Source organism: Bos mutus, chromosome 11 (genome assembly GCF_027580195.1).
Source record: "Bos mutus isolate GX-2022 chromosome 11, NWIPB_WYAK_1.1, whole genome shotgun sequence".
Taxonomy (NCBI): domain Eukaryota; kingdom Metazoa; phylum Chordata; class Mammalia; order Artiodactyla; family Bovidae; genus Bos; species Bos mutus.
In genome coordinates, this window is record NC_091627.1 from 62,686,072 (window position 1) to 62,706,512 (window position 20,441).

General features: G+C 39.9%; 1 protein-coding gene and 1 pseudogene across 1 annotated transcript; both read left to right on the forward strand.

Annotated features, from left to right (window-relative positions):
• Positions 1-1,252: 1,252 nt before the first annotated feature.
• Positions 1,253-11,714, forward strand: MRPL19 (mitochondrial ribosomal protein L19). Its single transcript, XM_005889038.3, has 6 exons — positions 1,253-1,366; positions 1,558-1,675; positions 4,920-5,038; positions 5,248-5,382; positions 11,116-11,297; positions 11,390-11,714. The coding sequence occupies exons 1-6, from the start codon at positions 1,264-1,266 to the stop codon at positions 11,609-11,611; spliced, it is 879 nt and encodes a 292-aa protein (XP_005889100.2). The 5' UTR covers positions 1,253-1,263; the 3' UTR covers positions 11,612-11,714.
• Positions 11,715-11,860: 146 nt separating this feature from the next.
• On the forward strand, positions 11,861-18,856 carry LOC138989900 (anaphase-promoting complex subunit 13 pseudogene; annotated as a pseudogene).
• The last annotated feature ends 1,585 nt before the right edge of the window (positions 18,857-20,441 follow it).

The following is a 20,441-nucleotide window of genomic DNA, read 5'->3' on the forward strand; positions in this document are numbered from 1 at the left end:
GCGACCCTATGGACAGTAGCCCACCAGGCTCCCCCGTCCCTGGGATTCTCCAGGCAAGAACACTGGAGTGGGTTGCCATTTCCTTCTCCAATGCATGAAAGTGAAAGGTGAAAGTGAAGTCGCTCAGTCATGCCCGACCCCTAGCAACCCCATGGATTGCAGCCTACCAGGCTCTTCCGTCCATGATTGTCCTGCTACTCTTAGAGTTTCAGTCTAAGGGGAATGAATCTCTTACCGCTTTATCCTGGGGGGAACCATCTACCTCCTGCCTCAAGGTGCACCCAGTTTTCAGGGTAATATTATGACTACCTACAATTGTCCAGTCCAAACTCAAGTTTAGCTCCTTAGGGAAGTAATGCTCTCTGTAGTCTCAGACTTGTGCCACTCCTTCTGTCAACAACTATTTTCTTTTTTCTTTGCATTCAACGAAGAGTGAGGACCAGCTAGATGCTGAGAGAAAATGGTGAGAAAAAGACAACCTTCACACCCTCAGGAGCCTGCAGTATAAGGGTGGAGTTAGAATCTAATCCAATAAATACACAAGTAATTAAAAATTAAATTAATAATTAAAATTGTAAATGACATCAGAGTTGCTAATGGAACGATGAGAGTCTATAATGAGAATTTTGACAAGCTGAAGTCTTGCCTGAGAAATTGAAGATAAATAATTGAGGATTCAAGAGGAAGGAAAGCTTTCTAGGCTGAGAGAACACCCGGGTGGACAGATATAACTTGGCACATTACGGAAAACTAGAGAAATATAGTTCAGTTCAGTTTAGTTGCTCAGTAGTGTCCGACTCTTTGCGACCCCATGGACTTCAGCACGCCAGACCTCCCTGTTCATCACCAACTCCCGGAGTTTACTCAAACTCATGTCCATTGAGTCGGTGATGCCGTCCAACTATCTCATTCTCTGTCGTCCCCTTCTCCTTCCGCCTTCAATCTTTCCTAGCATCAGGGTCTTTTCAGCTCTTAGCATCAGGTGGCCAAAGTATTGGAGTTTCAGTTTCAACATCAGTCCTTCCAATGAATTCCAATGAATATTCAGGACTGATTTCCTTTAGCATGGACTGGTTGGATCTCCTTGTAGAGAAATACAGTGCTCTTTCCCTAAGATAGTCAGGCCCTTGTGCAGCACGGGGCTCGGGTGGTTAGAGAAAGACTTGACTATTTTGTCCTGTAGAAGCTGCCATCTGGCCGTAGGCGGCCGCTTCCTTGTCGCACTGATCACTGGGAGTTGTAGTCTCAACAGAGAGCTCAAGCATGGCGGCCTCTATCGCAAGGGGCTGCCCGGCTGCAAAGGGTCTGGGCCCGAGCTTTCGATCCGCCAGGGCTCTACTCCCTGTGTCAACCTCTGTCGCCAGCCGTAAGTGCAGCGGAGCTTGCTAGCCGGGGGCAGAAGGAGCTTCGGGTCAGGCTAGGGGAGAAGCGAGCCTGGAAGTCACGGGCGACCTCGGAGGAGCCTCTCGTGGGACCGGGAGTTGGGGGGAGAGTGCGAGGTTTCAGGGGCTCTGGGCTGCGGGAAGCAGTCTTGACCTCTGTGGTGTGCCCCTGCAGGGGTCCTGGCGGGGCCGGGCCGGCGGCAGATCACTGGACCTTCTGAGCCTGGCGTGTTCCAGCCACCGCCGAAACCGGTTATAGTGGACAAGCGCGGCCCCCAGCGCCGGGAAAGCAGGTGAGGCCACCCGACCTGGAAGCGATTCTTGCATTTTGGGGTCTGTGCGTTCTCAAACCTATAGTTGGTTCTGAAGTCTGAAGCGGGTCTTATCCTAGGATCTGGAACTCCCAGGATAAGAGCTTGTGTGCAGAATTCATGAATCTGGGAAGCACACCTAGCTCAGGTTTGTCTTCCTGGCTCTCCCAAGCCAGCATTTTCTGCAGTCATACTAGATCAGAACTTCAAGTAGAGATTCCCCAGACTGGAAGCTCTTTGGCCTGTACCAAGAGTTTTTCTGTGAAGTACGTCGTATTTTACCTGTTGATGTTAAGGAACGGATCTTACTTCCCTAAGTGGAAATGGATTGGCCCAAACAGCCTGTTGTAGTTTCCCAACTTATCGTATTTTAGTGTCCCTGCAAAAGCGATACAGTGGTAGAAATTTCCGCTAATTTGTGCTTGAAATTTGCTCTTCAAAACAGTGTGCTTAAAATCCTGGTTAAGGGACTTCCCTGGTGGTCCAATGGCTAAGACTGGGTGCTCCCAATGTAGAGGGCCTGGTTCGGATCCCTGGTCGGGGAACTAGATCCCACATGTGGCAACTAAAGTTCCACAGGCTGCAAGATGGAATATCCCGCCTACAGCGATTAAGACCCAGCAGGGCCAAACAATTAATTAAAAATAAATATTTTCTAAAAACCTGGTACAGTGGTAACTTTGGAGTACATGTAAATTTAGATGATCTAGGATTTGCAGAAACTGTTTCTGTAAACTTGTATAACAACTTTATTAAAAAGCAAATATTAGGGGGGAAAATTGGTGTGATTTAAGCTATATGAAGGGCTTTGCTAGTAGCTCAGATGGTAAAGCATCTGCCTGCAATGCAGAAGATCCGGGTTCAATACCTCGGTTGGGAAGATCCCCTGGAGAAGGAAATGGCAACCCACTCCAGTATTCTTGCCTGGAGAATTCCAAGGACAGAGGAGCATGGTGGGCTACAGTCCATGAGGGTGGCAAAAAGTCAGACAGGACTGAGCGACCAACACCCACAGGCTATATGAAAGAGTTCTATATTGTCGATTGGATTATCTCTGTGTGTGCATTTGTGTTTAACATTTTATATATCCTGTGATTGTAAGTTGAAATAAACTTGAATTCATGGAACTGAGAGACTCAGAAAATATTTCTCTGTACTTTTTTTTAAGGTAGAAAAGGAATATTTCTCTTAAATGGCAACACTTAATATAATTCAGTTAAATGGGAATAACTACTTTGATAAATAATTTGACAAGATTTAGTAAATTTGAGGTTGTACCTTTCCACCCAGATAGTATACAATTTAAGGAAAGTCGTATGTACTGAGAGACATGTAATATGTACAAGGAGACAAAAATGAACACAAAAGTAATGTTTGTAATAAAAATTTAGAAGTAGCCTAGATATCCTTCAGGAGGTGAATGGGCAAATACATTCACGCAATGCACTATTACACAGCAATGGAACATAAATAAACTAGAGTTAACATGGATGAACTTCACAAATACGATGTGTGAAAAAGCAACCTGCAGAAGAATTGACAAGTATTGTAGCATTTTTATATTGCCCATACATTCATACATATGTAAAGTTTAAAAAAATGTATAGGGGAAATTCTTGACTTTCACAGAGCAATCAAATCTGGTTTTCCAAATAGTGGTACAAGCTGACATGTGTCTCCCGATGTGATAGAATAAGAAGATCACATCATCACCTCGGTAGTATTTTTACCAAAATGTTTAACCTCAGTCTAGGCATGTGGAAACAATAAACAAATCCAGAATCCAGCAGTGGTCTATAACGCGATAGGCTTTGACTCTTCAAAGAAAAAAATCATTACAAATTGTGGATATGGAAGAGTACTAGTTTAAGACAATAAAAACCAGATATAATGTGTGAAGCTTGATTATAGTTTGAAATGGGCAACAGAAGCTATAAAAGACCTTTTTCAGGACCAATTAGGCACATTTAAATATGAACTATGTTAGATTATACTATTGAATTAATGCTGAAGTTCTTAGGTGTCATAAAGGTATTGTGATAAATGTAAGAAAATTCTTATCTTAGTGGAAGCCTTCTAAAGTATTGAAGGACTAAATGCCTTACTATTTGACATTTTCAAATGGTTCAGGAAAAAATTATATATAAAGCAAATCTGGCAAAATGTTGGTAGTTGGTGAAATTACATGAAGTATATATGAGTGTTCATTGTATTTCATTTTTTTTGGTAAGTTTGAAGCATTTTAAAGTAGGAAATTGAGGAAAAGGAAGAAATTCTTAGGAATAATCATCATCAAATTAATTATCCCATAGTAATTAACTGTGGAGCTTCCCTGGTGACTCAGTGGTAAAGAATCCACCTGCCAATGTAGGAGACACAGTTTTGATCCCTGGGTCAGGAAGATCCCCTGGAGAAGGAAATGGCAGAAGATCTGGGTTCAATACCTCGGTTGGGAAGATCCCCTGGAGAAGGAAATGGCGACCCACTCCAGTATTCTTGCCTGGGAAATCCCATGGACAGAGGAGCCTGGTGGGCTACAAGTCCATGGGGTCACTGAAGAGTCAGACACAACTTAGCAACTAATGCACAACAACAACAAAATTAACTGTGGGGATAGGGAGGGTACACTGGAGCTTCAACTGTATTGATAATTTATTTCTTGAGATGGGTGACAGGGACAGGTATGCTCATTGTAATGTCATTTATACTTTTCTATAGATTAAACATTTTATAATTAGTTTAAAATCAGTTTGAGAATAGGGAGATTATTTTTAAAGTTAGTTTGCAGTTGATGATTTATATGTTTATATCTTTTCCAACATAATTTACTGTAACATGTACAACTCAACATGAAGCCTATAGGTTATAGACTTTGGAATCTGACAGACATGCCTACATTTAATGATATATTTATAGCTAATTTAATAATAAATCTGTTATTTACTGTCTCCAAGCTTCATTTTCTTCATCTGTGAAAAGGAGATGATGACACCAAAATCATGTTTAATAAAACTTAACACAATGCTTGGTGAGTACTCAGGAATTGTTAGCTGTTTTCATGAGAATTGACAACAATTATAGAAATAAGGTGGACTTTTTTTATTTAGAGAAGAAGAATAAAACATGTCAGCATCCTAATCTTTTACTTTTTTTGGTAAAACAATGGTTTCTGTTTTAATGGTCTTTAAGTTTGCTTTTAATTTATTTTACTTTATATTTTTCATAGGTTCTTGAGTCCTGAATTCATTCCTCCAAGGGGAAGAACAAATCCTCTGAAATTTCAAATAGAAAGAAAAGATATGTTAGAAAGGAGAAAAATACTCCACATTCCAGAGTTCTACGTTGGTCAGTAAGAGCTGGATACTTTTATCATTAGTGGTAGGAGGGTTAGTTTTCATGATACATGAAATTGTTTTTCAAACAGGTTTTGCCCATATGAGGTACTTATTTCTAATATTATATTAATATATTTTGGAAGTTTTGGAGTTATGTGGAAATACTGTTGTTCGACTCTGCATCTCATGTAAAAGTTCACTTCTCCTTTGAATTTGTAGGAAGCATTCTTCGTGTTACTACTGCTGACCCATATGCCAATGGAAAAACCAGCCAGTTTCTGGGGATTTGCATCCAGAGATCGGGAAAAGGACTTGGAGCTACTTTTATCCTTAGGAATGCTATTGAAGGACAAGGTAGGTTTCATTTCATTATTTTCATTTTCTGGAAAATGTTATCTCAGGAGTCTTTTCTGTTTTCTTCATTCTGGAATAAGACATCTGGAACCTGAAAGTAAAAGAGAACTCTGAGGGATGACATGGAGCCTGTGGCCTAAAAACGTATGAGAACTGAGGTTGCTTCCAAAGGCTTCTTTTGTTACAGAGACAACAACCATTAGAAGTGGACTTTCCAAATCATAGCAACATCAAAATATGAGACAAGTGACTATTAAACAGTGTAGGGACATTTATTTTTGGACCAAATAACCCTTGAAAACATTAAGATAAACATAATAATGTCCTTATAAGTTACTTTCTCCTGAAATGAATGGCCCCCATTTTGCTTTATATTATAACAGTCACCACAATTAATAAGAACTGGAGGAATTTTTTCTAAGGCAAAATTATTTTTGCTATGCCAATAAGATAGGGGAATGTGTGGTAAAATTCTAGAAAAATTATGAATCAAAATGGCAGGAACATGGATGGACTTGGAGAATATTGAAAGTGTGAAAGTGTTAATCCCTCAGTCTTATCTGACTCTTTGTGACCCCCTGGACTGCAGCCCTCCAAGCTCCTCTGTCCATGGAATTCTCCAGGCCAGAAGATTGAAGTGGGTTGCCATTTTCTCCTCCAAAGAATCTTCCCAACCCAGGAATTGAACCCGGGTCTCCTGCCTTGCAGGCAGATTCTTTATTGTCTGAACCATCAGGGAAGTCCTATTTCACTAAGTGAAATAAGTCAGATAGAGAAGGACAAGTTATCATTTCTATGTGAAATCTAAAAACTACAGCTAGTGAATATAACAAAAAAGAAGCAAACTCACAGATACAGAGAACAAACCAGTGGTAGCTAGTGGGGAGAGAAAAGGGGGAGGGGCAATATAGGGGTGGCAGATTTAAGAAGTACAAACCTGTGTATAAGATGAGCTACAAGATATGTTGTACAACACGGGAAGTGTGGTTGATATTGTCCTGGTTTGAGCAAACTCCGGGAAATGGTGACTCCGGGAAATGGTGAAGGACAGGGAAGCCTGGCATGCTGCAGTGCCTGGGGCCACAAAGAGTCGGACACGACTTAGCAACTGAGCAACAACAGCAACACTGTACCGTAACTATAAGTGGAGTGTAACTTTTAAAAATTGTGAATGACCTTATTATACACATATAACTTCCATAACGTTGTACAGCAACTATATTTCAATAAAATAAACATGAATAAAACTAAAAAAGATTTTTTTTAAAGAAATAAAAGGCCAAAAAAAAAAAATGGTAAGAACAGTAAACTTTTCATACTTAAAGTTGTATGCTTCATGGTCCCCGGCAGTGAAGTACTATGTTGAAAGAAATTGAACATATGAAAATGGTTTATGTTTCCCTTATCCTATGGTGCTGTGCATGTAGGATCTCAGCAGAAATGATCACAGAAACTTGTGCCTCTAATCACGTTGTGTACTTGGAGAAATCTTATCATAGAAAGACACGAACAAAGGTGAGATAGACCTCAGTAGATTTTTTTTTTTAATTGCGATAATAGTTTCTATCTCCCAGTAGTTTGTTGTTCAGTCGCTAAGTCGTGTCTGCCTCTTTGCGACCCCATGGACTGCGGCATGCCAGGCTTCCCTGTCCCTCACTATCTCTGGGAGTTTACTCAAACTCATATCCATGAGTCAGTGATGCCATCCAACCATCTGTCTCTGGCACCCGCTTCTGCCCTCAATCTTTCCCAGCATCAGGGTCTTTTTCAGTGAGTCAGCTCTTCCCATCAGGTGGCCAAAATATGGGAGTTTCAGATTCAGCATCAGTCCTTCCAATGAATATACAGGGTTGATTTCCTTTAGGATTGACTGGTTTGATCTCTTTGCTGTCCAAGGGACTTTCAAGAGTCTTCTCCAGCACCACAGTCTGAAAGCATCAATTCTTCAGCGCTCAGCCTTCTTTGTGGTCCAACTCACACATCCGTACATGACTACTGGAAAAACCATAGCTTTTACTCTATGGACCTTTGCCAGCAAAGTGCTATCTCTGCTTTTTATAGGCTTTCTAGATTTGTCATAGCTTTCCTTCCAAGGAGCAAGCATCTAACTTCATGACTGCAGTCACTGTCCACGGTGATTTTGGAGCCCAAGAAAATGAAATTTGCCACTGTTTCCATTTTTTCCCCATCTATTTATCATGAAGTGATGAGACTGGTCACCATGATCTTAATTGTTTGAATGTTGAGGTGTTTTTTTTTTTTTTTCCAATTTATTTTATTCATTTGGCTGCACTGGGTCTTAGTTGTGGCATGTGGAATCTAGCTCCCTGACCAGGGATCAAACTGGGGCCCTCTTCTTTGGGAGTTCAGTCTTAGCCACTGGACCACCAGGCATGCGTGCTAAGTAGCTTCAGTCATGTCTTTGCAACCCTATGAACTGTAGCCCATTAGGCTCCTCTGTCCATGGGATTCTCCAGGCAAGAATACTGGAGTGGGTTGCTGTGCCCCCATCCAAGGGATCTTCCCAACCCAGGGATCAAACCTGGGTCTCCTGCATTGCAGGCAGATTATTTACCACTGAGCCACGTGGGAAGCCCTCCTGGACCACCAGGGAAGTCCCAAATGCTGAGTTTGAAGTCAGCTATTTCACTCTCCTCTTTCATTCTCAAGAGGCTCTTTAGTTCCTCTTCGATTTCTGCCATGAGGATGGTGTCATCTGCATATCTGAGGTTGTTGATATTTCTTCCAGCAGTCTTGATTCCAGCTTGTGTTTCATCCAGCCTGGCATTTTACATGATGTACTCTGCATATAAGTTAAATAAGCAGGATAACAATATACAGCTGTGACGTACTCCTTTCCCAATTTGGAACCAGTTCATTGTTCCATGTCTGGTTCTAACTGTTGCTTCTTAAACTGCATACAGGTTTCTTAGGAGGCAGGTCAGGTGGTCTGGTATTCCCATCTCTTTCAGAATTTTCCACAGTTTATTGTGATCCACACAATCAAAGGCTTTAGCATAGTCAGTGAAGCAGAAGTAGATGTTTTCCTGGGATTCTCTTGCTTTTTTCTATGATCCAGTGGATGTTGACAATTTAATCTCTGGTTCCTCTGCCTTTTCTAAATCCAGCTTGTACATCTGGAGGTTCTTGGTTCAGGTACTGTTGAAGCCTAGCTTGAAGGATTTTGAGCATTACCTTGCTAGCATGTGAAATGAGCATAGTTGTACAGTAGTTTGAACATCCTTTGGCACTGCCTTTCTTTGGAATTGGAATGAAAATTGCCCTTTTCCAGTCCTGTATCCATTGCTGAGTTTTCCAAATTTGCTGGCGTATTGAATGCAGCACTTTAACAGCAACATCTCTTAAGATTTGCAATAGCTCAGCTGGGGTTCCATCACCTCCACTAGCTTTGTTCATCATAATGCTTCCTAAGGCCCACTTGGCTTCACACTCCAGGGTGTCAGGCTCGAGGTGAGTGACCACACCATCATGGTTATCTGGGTCATGAAGATCTTTTTGTACAGTTATTCTGTGAATCCTTGCCACCTCTTCTTAATCTCTTCTGCTTCCGTTACGGTCTTTGCCATTTCTGTCCTTCGTTGTGCCCGTTTTTGTATGAAATGTTTCCCCGGCACCCTAGTCATTCCCATCCTATTGTTTTCGTCTATTTCTTTGCGATGTTCACTTAAGAAGGCTTTCTTATCTCTCCTTGCTATTCCATGGAACTCTGCACTGAGTTCCCTTTCTGTTTTGCCTTTTGCTTCTCTTGTTTTCTCAAATATTTGTAAAGCCTGGTCAGACAACCATTTTGTCTTTTTTATTTCTTAGGGGTAGTTTTGGTCACTACCTCCATCCATAGTTTTTCAGGCACTCTGTCCATCAGATCTACCTCCCTGGGTTGTGGTCAGTTAATTTTCATGTTGTATATGAAGCACTTGACACAGAATTCTCAAAAGTATTAGCTCTGTCTTGCCATTTTCTACCATTAACATTTTGACTGTGACCTGCTTGTACCTTCCACATTGATACTTCCTACTTTGATGATTCTTCCTAGTCCCTTGGCTTTAAATACCATTCATGTGGTATTAATTCCCGGATTTATGTTGATGACTGACCCTTTCCTTATTCCAGATACTCGCATACCTGTTTGACATCTTCATTTGGGTATCTTGTTAAAGCAAGCTCAAAACAGAACTCCATTCCCTTCATAATGTGTTCTTTTCACAGGTTTGTTTTTTGTTTTTTCTTTTCTATTTCCATAAGTTGTATTACTCCATACCCATTTACTTAAACCCAAAACTTAGGAGCTTTTTTAGTTATCCATTTTCACACATCCAGTCAGCAAGTGTTCATGGCTTAATCTCCAGAAACTTTATCCCAGCTGTGTCTGTGTCTCCACCTCCGTTGCTACCACTCTTGTCCTTGCCACCATCATCTCCTGCCTGCAGCTGTGCAGTATCCTTGGCTTACCTTCCTGATCCACCAAGTTACTATACTTTAGCCAAATGGACCTTTTTCTGGTTTTTCCAACATGGTAGGTTTGTTAAGAGCCCAGAGCCTTTGTATTTGCTGTTCTTTCTGCCTGGAGCATTCTTGGCCCGTTGTAGTATCAGTTGAAATGCTATCTTTTCCAAGAAACTTTTCCTGACGATACTATTTAAAGTTGCTCCTGGGAATTCCCTGGTGGTCCAGTGGTTAGTACTTGATGCTTTGCTGTCAATCCCTGGTAGGGAACTAAGATCCCACATGCTGCATGGTTCAGGATAAATAAAGTTGCCCCTTTCTCAGTCACAATATAATCCCTGTATTGTGTTCACTATATGAAATTACCTGCTGGTTTTTTTATTTATTGTTTGCCATCATCTACCGACTCAATGGACATGGGTTTGGGTAGACTCTGGCAGTTGGTGATGGATAGGGAGGCCTGGCGTGCTGTGGTTCATGGGGTCGCAAAGAGTCGGACGTGACTGAGCAGTGACTGAACTGAACTAGAACATAAGCTTTATGATAAGAGAAGGGTTTTACCTATTTTGATTTTGCTGTAGGCACGGCTCCTAAATCAGTGCCTATAACAGAATAGATGTAGAGTGAAACTTGATTAAATCCTGGTATTAACACTAGATGTTAATGTTGATCCTATGTTTTACTATCTATATTTCTCTTGGGTCAGAATACACACTTCCCTTTAAATGTTCCTGATACAGATTGTATATATTAACCTTTTATATCAGCATCTTGGAAACACTCAAAGCTGTTCCTCCTATAGAGGGCACAGAATATTTACAAATCTAGGCCATCTTACGAGGACTTCTTAATCAAAATTAGAACTTAAAAATTGTACTTACTCTTTTGAATCATTAATTCTGTTGCTTTAAATGTAGAGGATCCAGTTTTATTAAAGTAATTGGGAAATAAACAAGAATATGAGTGAAGAATTTATTCCAACTTCCAACTAATACTGCCAAAATCAAAGAGATAAATGGCTCATTATATTTATAGAAGACATTTTTCTTTAGACTTTATCGTTCTAACTCAGGTTTTCTCATTTTTTTAATCTAGTGGATTTATTTCTATTTCTTTCAATAATCTTCATTTTAAAGGTTACAAATTTATATCACATTTCCTACATGCAAAAACCCTGAGCTAATTCCTTCATGAAATAGTCTTTATTGTAGTATGAGGTGTATGCAGGAATCTGAATTTAGATTGTAAGAATATGTTTTCTCTTTTTAGGTGTTGAGATTTGCTTTGAACTTTATAATCCTCGAATCCAGGAGATCCAAGTTGTCAAATTAGAGAAACGGCTTGACGATAGTTTGCTGTACTTGCGAGATGCCCTTCCTGAATACAGCACTTTTGATATGAACATGAAGCCAGTAGCACAAGAACCTAGCCGAGAAGTTCCTATTAATCAGGTATAAGTTGTACATTTGGAACTGGAAGTTCAAGAATAACTTTTCTTGGCAATTATCAGCCTAATTTGTTCCTTTTCTTATATCTTCCTTAGCTAAAAGTAAAAATGAAGCCAAAACCCTGGTCCAAACGCTGGGAACGTCCAAAATTTAATGTTAAAGGGATCAGATTTGACCTTTGTTTAACCGAAGAGCAAATGAAAGAAGCCCAGAAGTGGAGTCAGCCATGGCTTGAGTTTGATATGATGAGGGAATATGACACATCAAAGATTGAAGCTGCAATATGGAATGAAATTGAAGCATCGAAAAGTTCCTGATCTGAGAATGGGTTTGGTTACTGGCAGAGGATATACTGACTCTCAGAGGATTTATTTAGAAACCAATTTAATCTCATATATAAAGACATAGTCATTAAATCAATTAAGCGTTCTTTTATGAATTTTATTTAAAAAGTCATCACACCCATTTATTATTTTAAAAAGAAAAATGTGCGTGCCAAGTGGTCTGATGTCCGTTCTTTTAATGGAGGCAAAGCTATAATAGCATCAAACTGTTACTGGAATGCTCTTCATTGAGCTTGGGATCTGAACAAGGAAGTCAGTAGGATGATTTTTTGAATTTGTGAAATAAATTATAAATACAAAAAAGTGTATGATTGAAAGAGTAATAATAAAATGAGCATTATATACCCACCACCAGATTAAAAAGTAAAACATTTGTAATATCAAAGGAGGTTAGGAAATAGAGCATTTAGTAGAATCTAAGAAGACTTGTGTGTCTGTAATTGCATCCGTCCCCTCTCCCACATGTAGGCAGTATCCCAACTTTGTGTTAATCATTCCCTTGCATTTCTTTTAGTTTATTACATAACGTACATTCTTAAACAGTACATTTACTTTTGAAAAATCTGTTTGCAGGTGTAAAGGACAAGATTGCCTTTTTTGTTGTGCTGGGTGTCAGAGCAATGAGAGGGCTTCTCCGCTTGAGCACACTGACTTTTCTCGTTGCTGTGCGTGGGCCCTCTAGTTGTGGCGCGAGGGCTTAGTTGCTCTTTGGCATGTGGGATCTTGGTTCCCCAACCAGGGATTGAACCCTGGTTTGATCCAGTGTCCCCTGCGTTGGAAGGTGGATTCTTAACCACTGGACCACTAGGGAGTCCCAACATTGTCATTATTGCAGGGAGAGCATAATGAAGTTCTTTGGATCATAGTTGCTTCAGCTTCCATGAGAGTTTACAAAAGGATACTCCACATGAGTATCTTCCTTTGGTCAGTCTCCAAAGTAAAGGTTTCCAGTCTCCTTCCTGGAGGCTAAGGGTCTTTCTACCCTTAACCATATTGAAGAAAAAGAATGAGATTTCTGGCACACTGTATTTTTATGGCCATCCTGTCCATCCTCTCCCCCACACACAAGTGCCTGCAGTCCTGAAAACTGTTCTAGCTTCTCTAGAGAAACCTCCTAAAATTAACTGATGTGGAGGAGGGCCAGACAAGCAATTGTGGGGAGCTGGGAAAGGGATACCCTGTTTGAAACTTCAGTTAGTTTCATCAGGTTCTCACTAGTTTAGCCACTGTCCTTGACCCCCTAGTTGCTGATCTGCCGACTAACAATTGAGGTTAACTGGATTGGTTCTCATCTTTCTCCACTGCTGGCTTGGTTTGCCTTTTTTAAGTCTGCCAGTCCATTCATGTTTTTTCAGCTTTTAAAATTTTGCTCTGCTTGTTTCTTGTCCTGTTCTTCTTGTGGCTTAATATCTCATCCATATGTTTCTTGACATTTTCTACTATTTGCGTCTTGTCCTGTTTTCTCCTTCCTTGTAGGTTTTCTTTTCCCTGTGGTATACTTTGGTGGTTATTTGAATAATTTATTTGACAAATTAACCTATTTAGCCACTTTCCCCAGTAATAGATTTCTTTTGAAGAAATTTTCAGATATTAGTCCTTGGGGTTCTCAACATTCAGGGCTATCTTGCTCTTTCACTAACAGTTACACAGCCACCTACTTTCAGAAAGCAACATATATACCATCATTCACTTATTTAGATTACTTGCTGAGATAGCCTCTCAAAATTTTAACAGTCTATGCCCTACATTTTCTTCTCTTGTCAGAAGAGAACCATTAAAATTTGTTCATTTTTTACCTTGATAAACACACTTCAGCGTTGGTAGAAGCGCAGATGAATGGTACATTTCGAGACTAAAGCTGTGCAAATGTATGATTGGCTCATAAGTACATGTGCTTATAACAACATAGCCAGTCATGTTTTTTACTCTGTAAAATTTCTTTAAAATTCTTTTGAATTTTCCCCCAGAAAAAAGATCTTAATAAATTTTTATTGTAATATATATATATAACCATAATAAAAATTGATATTAAAAATGATAACAAAATTTATCATTTTAACCATTTTTAAATATGCAACTTTAGTGGCATTAATTACTTTCATATTGTGCGGCCATCACCATTATCTTCAAAACTTTTTCATCACTCTAGAAAGGAGCTGTAACTAGTAAGTAGTAACTCCCAATTCCTCTCTCTGTGTCAGCTCCTGGTAAGTTCTAATCTACTCACTTTATGAATTTACCTATTCTGATTCTTAAAAGTGGAATCATACAGTATTTGTTCTTTTTTAATATTTTAAAAACATATACTCCAGGTATATACATATCTTGGAGTATAATTGCTAGATCATATTTTGAAATTTCCCTTATACTTTCTTTGATCTATTGGTTGTTAAAGAACGTTAATTGCCACATTTAATATGCCACAAGTGAAGTTTCCACTTCCTTTGTTACTGATTTCTTCATTCCATTGTGGTCAGAGAAGATACTTAGTGTGATTTCCGTCTTTTTTAAAAATAGAATAAAGTCACATTTTACAAAATAATTTTATTTATTTATTTATTCAGCTTTTGGCGGTGGTGGATCTTTGTTCTGCACGAGCGTTTTCTGTAGTTGCAGTGAGTGAGGGCTCCTGTCTAGTTGCAGTGTGCAGGCTTCTCATTGTGGTGGCTTATCATGTAAAGCACAAGCTCTAAGGAGCATGTTGTGCCTCCTGGGCTCTAGAGCACAGGTTCAGTAATGGTTGCAGGGGTATAGTTGCTCTGCAGCATGTGGGATCTTCCCAGATCAGGGAATTGGCAGGCAGATTCTTCACCACTAAGTCACCATGGAGGCCCTGTATGTAGTCTTTTAAAATGCACTAAAAATTGTTCTGTGGCCTAACATATGGTCTGGACAACATGCCTTGTGCACTTGAGAAACATATTTTACTGTTGTTGGATGGAGAGTTTTATCTGTCTGTTAGGTCTAGTTTGTTTATAGTGTTGTTGAAATCTTCTGTTTCCTCATTGATCTTCTGTCTAAAGGTTTTATCCATTTTTCAAGAGTGGAATATTGAAGTTTCTAACAATTCTTATAGAGCTGTCTACTTTACTCTTCGATTCTGTCAATGTTTGCTTCATATATTTGGGGGCATCTGTCATTTTGTGTATAAATTTTATTTTCCTGATGAATTTTTATCAATATGTAATATGCATTTTAGTTTCTTAAAACAATTTTTGGCTTACAGTCTTATTTTGCTTAATACTAGTATACGCACCTCAATTCTCCTTTGCTTACTATTTACATAGAATATCTTTTTATGTCCTTTCACTTTCAACATATCTGTGTCTTTGAAGCTAAAGTGAGTCTCTTAGCATATAGCATATTGTCCTTAGCCTATAGTTGGATCATTTGATTTTATCCATTTTGCTGATATTTGCCTTCTGTTTGGAGAGTTTATTTAATTCATTTACCGTTAAAGTAATTAGTATAAGGAAGAACTGCCACTTGTTGTCTTTATGTATTATACATTTTTTGTTTCTCATTACTGTCTTCTATGTTGATTTTTTGGTGGTGAACCATTATGATTCCCTTCTCATTTCACTTTTGCATATAGTTGTTAAATATTTTCTTTGTGGTTACTATGAGGGTTATAGTCAACATTATATAGTCTAATTTGAATTGATTATCAGTTTGAGTTCAACAACAAACAAAATTTCTAGTCCTATGAAGCTCTATTCTCCCTTTATTGATGTCACAAATTACATCTTCATATATTGTGTGCCTGATAATATAATTATTTTGTTGCACTGCTCTTTTAAGTCATGTAACTATTAGTCGCTCAGTTGTGTCCGACTCTTTGGAACCCCATGGACTGTAACCCACCAGGCTCCTCTGTCCATGAGATTCCCCAGGCAAGAATACTGGAGTGGGTCTCCATTTCCTTCTCCAGGGGATCGTCCCAACCCAGGGATCAAACCTGGGTCTTCTTTAAGTATGAGATAAAACAGAGTTACCAAACAAAATTACAACAATAATAGCTATTATATTTTCCCATGTATTTACCTTTACTAGAGGTCTTTATCACAAACTAGATGTAGATTCAAGTTACTGCCTACATTCTGCCTGAAGTACTCCCTTTAGCCTTTCTTGTAGGACAGGTCTAGTTGTAATGAACTGTCTTAGGTTTTGTTTATATGGCAGTGCCTTTATTTATACTTTTTGAAGGTCAGTTTTTCTAGATAAGAGTATTTTTTGTTGACAGTATTTTTCTCTCAGCAAATTAAATATCTCCTGGCATCTGATTTCTGATGAGATTTGTCTGTTAAATTTACTGAGGATATTTTGATCATGAGTTGCTTCTCCTTTGCTGCTTTCAGGATTGTCTCCTTGTCTTTTGCCAGTTTGATTATAATACGTCTTGGTGTGCGCCTCTGAGTTTAACTGCTTGGAGTTCATTGAGATTCTTGGACTTGGAGATTCATATTTGTCATCAAATGTTGGCTGTATTTGACCATTCTTTCTTCAAATATTCTTTCTGATCCTTTCTTTTGGGACATTCATAATGCACGTTGGTCTTTTTGATGGTCCCATTAATTTTGTAGACTGTGTTCACGTCATTCTTTTTTTCTTTTTGCTCCACAGGCATGATCATTGTAATTATCCTAGTTTTAAGTTAGTTGATTTATTTTTTCTGCCTGCTCACACTGGCTGTTGAACTCCTCTAGCACTTTTTTAAGGTGTCAGTTATTGTAATTTCCATCCTTAGAATTTGTTTGGTTCCTTTTATGATTTCTGTGTCTTTATTGCTAATCTCATTTTGTTCATATATCCCTTTTCAAATTTCCTTTTGTTCTTGGTCCGTGTTTTCCTTTAGTTCCTTGAGCATGTCTAAGACAGTTATTTAAAGTCTTTGTCTATTAATTCTGATATCTGCTTCTGCAGTGATTGGTTCTGTTTAATTTATTCCTTTGGATGGGCATGCATTCCCACGTCTTTGAATGTATTTTGATTATTTTTGTTGAAAATTGGACATTTAAACATTCTAATGTGATTCTGGAAATCAGATTTGCCCTCCTTCCCTAGGACTTTCTTTATTTTGATTATTGGACTATAGTAGTCCATTTGCTTAATGATATTCTTAAAATTATTTTTTACAAACAATATAGTCCTTGTGTGTGATCGCTGAAATGTTTCTTACCTTTTTTTAGATAGTGTTTTGATAGGTTTTTTTAAAAGTCAGGAGCTAAAACAAACCCATCTCTCTCTGTTTTTGCAGGTTGTCATTTTTCTAATATACTCCCTCAACAATAAACCGGGCTTGCGCTAAGCCTAACAATTAGCCTGAGTTGAAAACTTAGGGTCTTTGGAGTCTTTTTAAAGCATGTTTCTTATTCTGGATGTGTGTGGCTTTCTAAATTTCCCTATATATATACTTCTGAATATCCTAAGTGCCCAAAGTAACTCCCCACCCTCAGCTTTTTCTCCCAGTCCTTAGATGATCTGTTGTATCATAGACCTTAGATGTATCTCAGTTGTAATCTTTTGACCCAGGCACTTGTGGATTGTTGGCTTGCCTTATACTGTTTTAGGCCAATGCTTTCTGCTTTTCTGTCCTGAGTTTCAAGTTAGGCAAGACAGAAATGAGTGCTTTGGTTCAGTTTTCAAGAAACCCCCTGAGAGGCTAGAGTATAGACCAGGTCTATAGTCTAGGTGCAGAGGTCTGCTCTGCACCATCCAGTCTATCCTAAATGAAATCAATCCTGAATGTTCATTAGAAGGACTAATGCTGAAGCTGAAACTCCAATACTCTAGGCTACCTGATGTGAAGAACTGACTCATTTGAAAAGACCCTGATGCTGGGAAAGATTGAAGGCAGGAGCACAAGGGGATGATAAGAGGATGAGATGGTTGGATGGCATCACTGACTCAATGGACATGAGTTTGAGTAAACTCCTGGAGTTGGTGACGGACAGGGAGGCCTGGTGTGCTGTAGTCCATAGGGTCGCGGGGAGTCGGACACGACTGAGTGACTGAACTGAACTAACTGCACCATCCAGAGACAGGGAGTGAAGTTTCACACTGAGAACAAAGCTGTTTTTTTCAAGACAGCTGCCACATCAAGGAGGGGTGCTATGCTATGCTAAGTCCCTTCAGTCGTGTCTGACTCTGTGTGACCCCATAGACGGCAGCCCACCAGGCTCCCCTGTCCCTGGGATTCTCCAGGCAAGAACACTGGAGTGGGTTGCCATTTCCTTTTCCAATGCATGAAAGTGAAAAGTGAAAGTGAAGTAGCTCAGTCGTGTCCAACTCTTAGTAACCCCATGGACTGCATCTAGGCTCCTCCGTCCATGGGATTTCCAGGCAAGAGTACTGGAGTGGGTTGCCATTGCCTTCTTTAACTACAAGTTTACGGAGCTCTAATACAGAGGTCTGACAAGATCAAAGCTGCAAGAGAATGAACAGTGAAGTACAGAGAGTTGGAAGGATCTTGAGTTTGGCGATGCTTGGCGAGAAGACAAGCTGCCTCACGAGGATGTTGCAATACCACTGAATGAGCTTCGTGAACCTGAACGGGACAAAGGAGGCACCACAGAATCTGTTAAAGAACAAGAGATGAAGTGGACCGACTTGGCCTTCCAGTACCTCCGTGAGAATGTTCCTCCCATAGGAAACTGACACCTGGCTCCTTGTTCATCGACAGATTTTTTTTTTTTTAATACAGTTACAAAACATTTTCTTTCTGTCTCCTAACTTAAATCTTTTAGTGATAGATCAACACTCAAAAATGTACAACTAATTTTGTGGCAGCAAAATGCAATGTGAAAATGCTCAACCACGTTGAGAAGCTGATTACAGTTTCTTAGGGATGCAGAATATATGGCCCTTTGAACCTAAAGTTCTTCATTAACTAGCTTGTGTTTGAACATGATTTGTTATACATTTGCCTTAAAAAAAGATGCCATAAAGCTTTTCAACCATTTGTTTTTGTTAAAATTTTTTCTAGTATTTTATGAGATGTAACTACTATACAAATTATAGCTTAATAGTTTTACTTTCATATGTTGAAATGATTATCAGCATTTTTCAGTTCAGTTCAGTTTAGGCGCTCAGTTGTGTCCGACTCTTTGCGACCCCATGAATCGCAGCACGCCAGGCCTCCCTGTCCATCACCAACTCACGGAGTTCACTCAGACTCACGTCCATCAAGTCGGTGATGCCATCCTGCCATCTCATCCTCTGTCGTCCCCTTCTCCTCCTGCCCCCAATCCCTTCCAGCGTCAGAGTCTTTTCCAGTGAGTCAACTTTTTGCATGAGGTGGCCAAAGTACTTGAGTTTCAGCTTCAGCATCATTCCCTCCAAAGAAATCCCAGGGCTGATCTCCTTCAGAATGGACTGGTTGGATCTCTTTGCAGTCCAAGGGACTCTCAAGAGTCTTCTCCAACACCACAGTTCAAAAGCATCAATTTTTCGGTGCTCAGCTTTCTTCACAGTCCAACTCTCACATCCATACATGACCACAGGAAAAACCATAGCCTTGACTAGATGAACCTTTGTTGGCAAAGTAATGTCTCTACTTTTGAATATGCTATCTAGGTTGGTCATAACTTTCCTTCCAAGGAGTAAGCGTCTTTTAATTTCATGGCTGCAGTCACCATCTGCAGTGATTTTGGAGCCCAAAAAAATAAAGTCTGACACTGTTTCCACTGTTTCCCCATCTATTTGCCATGAAGTGATGGGTCCAGATGCCATGATCTTCATTTTCTGAATGTTGAGCTTTAAGCCAACTTTTTCACTCTCCACTTTCACTTTCATCAAGAGGCTTTTGAGTTCCTCTTCACTTGCCATAAGGGTGGTGTCATCTGCATATCTGAGGTTATTAATATTTCTCCCGGCAATCTTGATTCCAGCTTGTGTTTCTTCCAGCCCAGCGTTTCTCATGATGTACTCTGCATATAAGTAAAATAAACAGGGTGACAATATACAGCCTTGACGAACTCCTTTTCCTATTTGGAACCAGTATGTTGTTCCATGTCCAGTTCTAACTGTTGCTTCCTGACCTGCATATAGGTTTCTCAAGAGGCAGGTCAGGTGGTCTGGTATTCCCATCTCTTTCAGAATTTTCCACAGTTTATTGTGATCCACACAAAGGCTTTGGCATAGTCAATAAAGCAGAAATAGATGTTTTTCTGGAACTCTCTTGCTTTTTTCCATGAGCCAGCGGATGTTGGCAATTTGATCTCTGGTTCCTCTGCCTTTTCTAAAACCAGCTTGAACACAGTTCATGTATTGCTGAAGCCTGGCTTGGAGAATTTTGAGCATTACTTTACTAGCGTGTGAGATGAGTGCAATTGTGCGGTAGTTTGAGCATTCTTTGGCATTGCCTTTCTTTGGGATTGGAATGAAAACTGACCTTTTCCAGTCCTGTGGCCACTGCTGAGTTTTCCAAATTTGCTGGCATATTGAGTGCAGCACTTTCACAGCATCATCTTTTAGGATATGAAATAGCTCAACTGGAATTCCATCACCTCCACTGGCTTTGTTTGTAGTGATGCTTTCTAAGGCCCACTTGACTTCACATTCCAGGATGTCTGGCTGTAGGTCAGTGATCACACCATCGTGATTATCTTGGTCATGAAGATCTGTTTTGTACAGTTCTGTGTATTCAGAATGCGGCAGAGAGGAGCTACCCCACGTCTGAGGTCAGGGGCAGAAGCCAGGAGGACCCCATGACCGAGGGGCGGCGGCCAAGAGGAGCTACCCCACGTCTGAGGTCAGGGGCGACGGCCAAGAGTGCCAGGCTGTGGCAGCGCAGGAGCAGCTG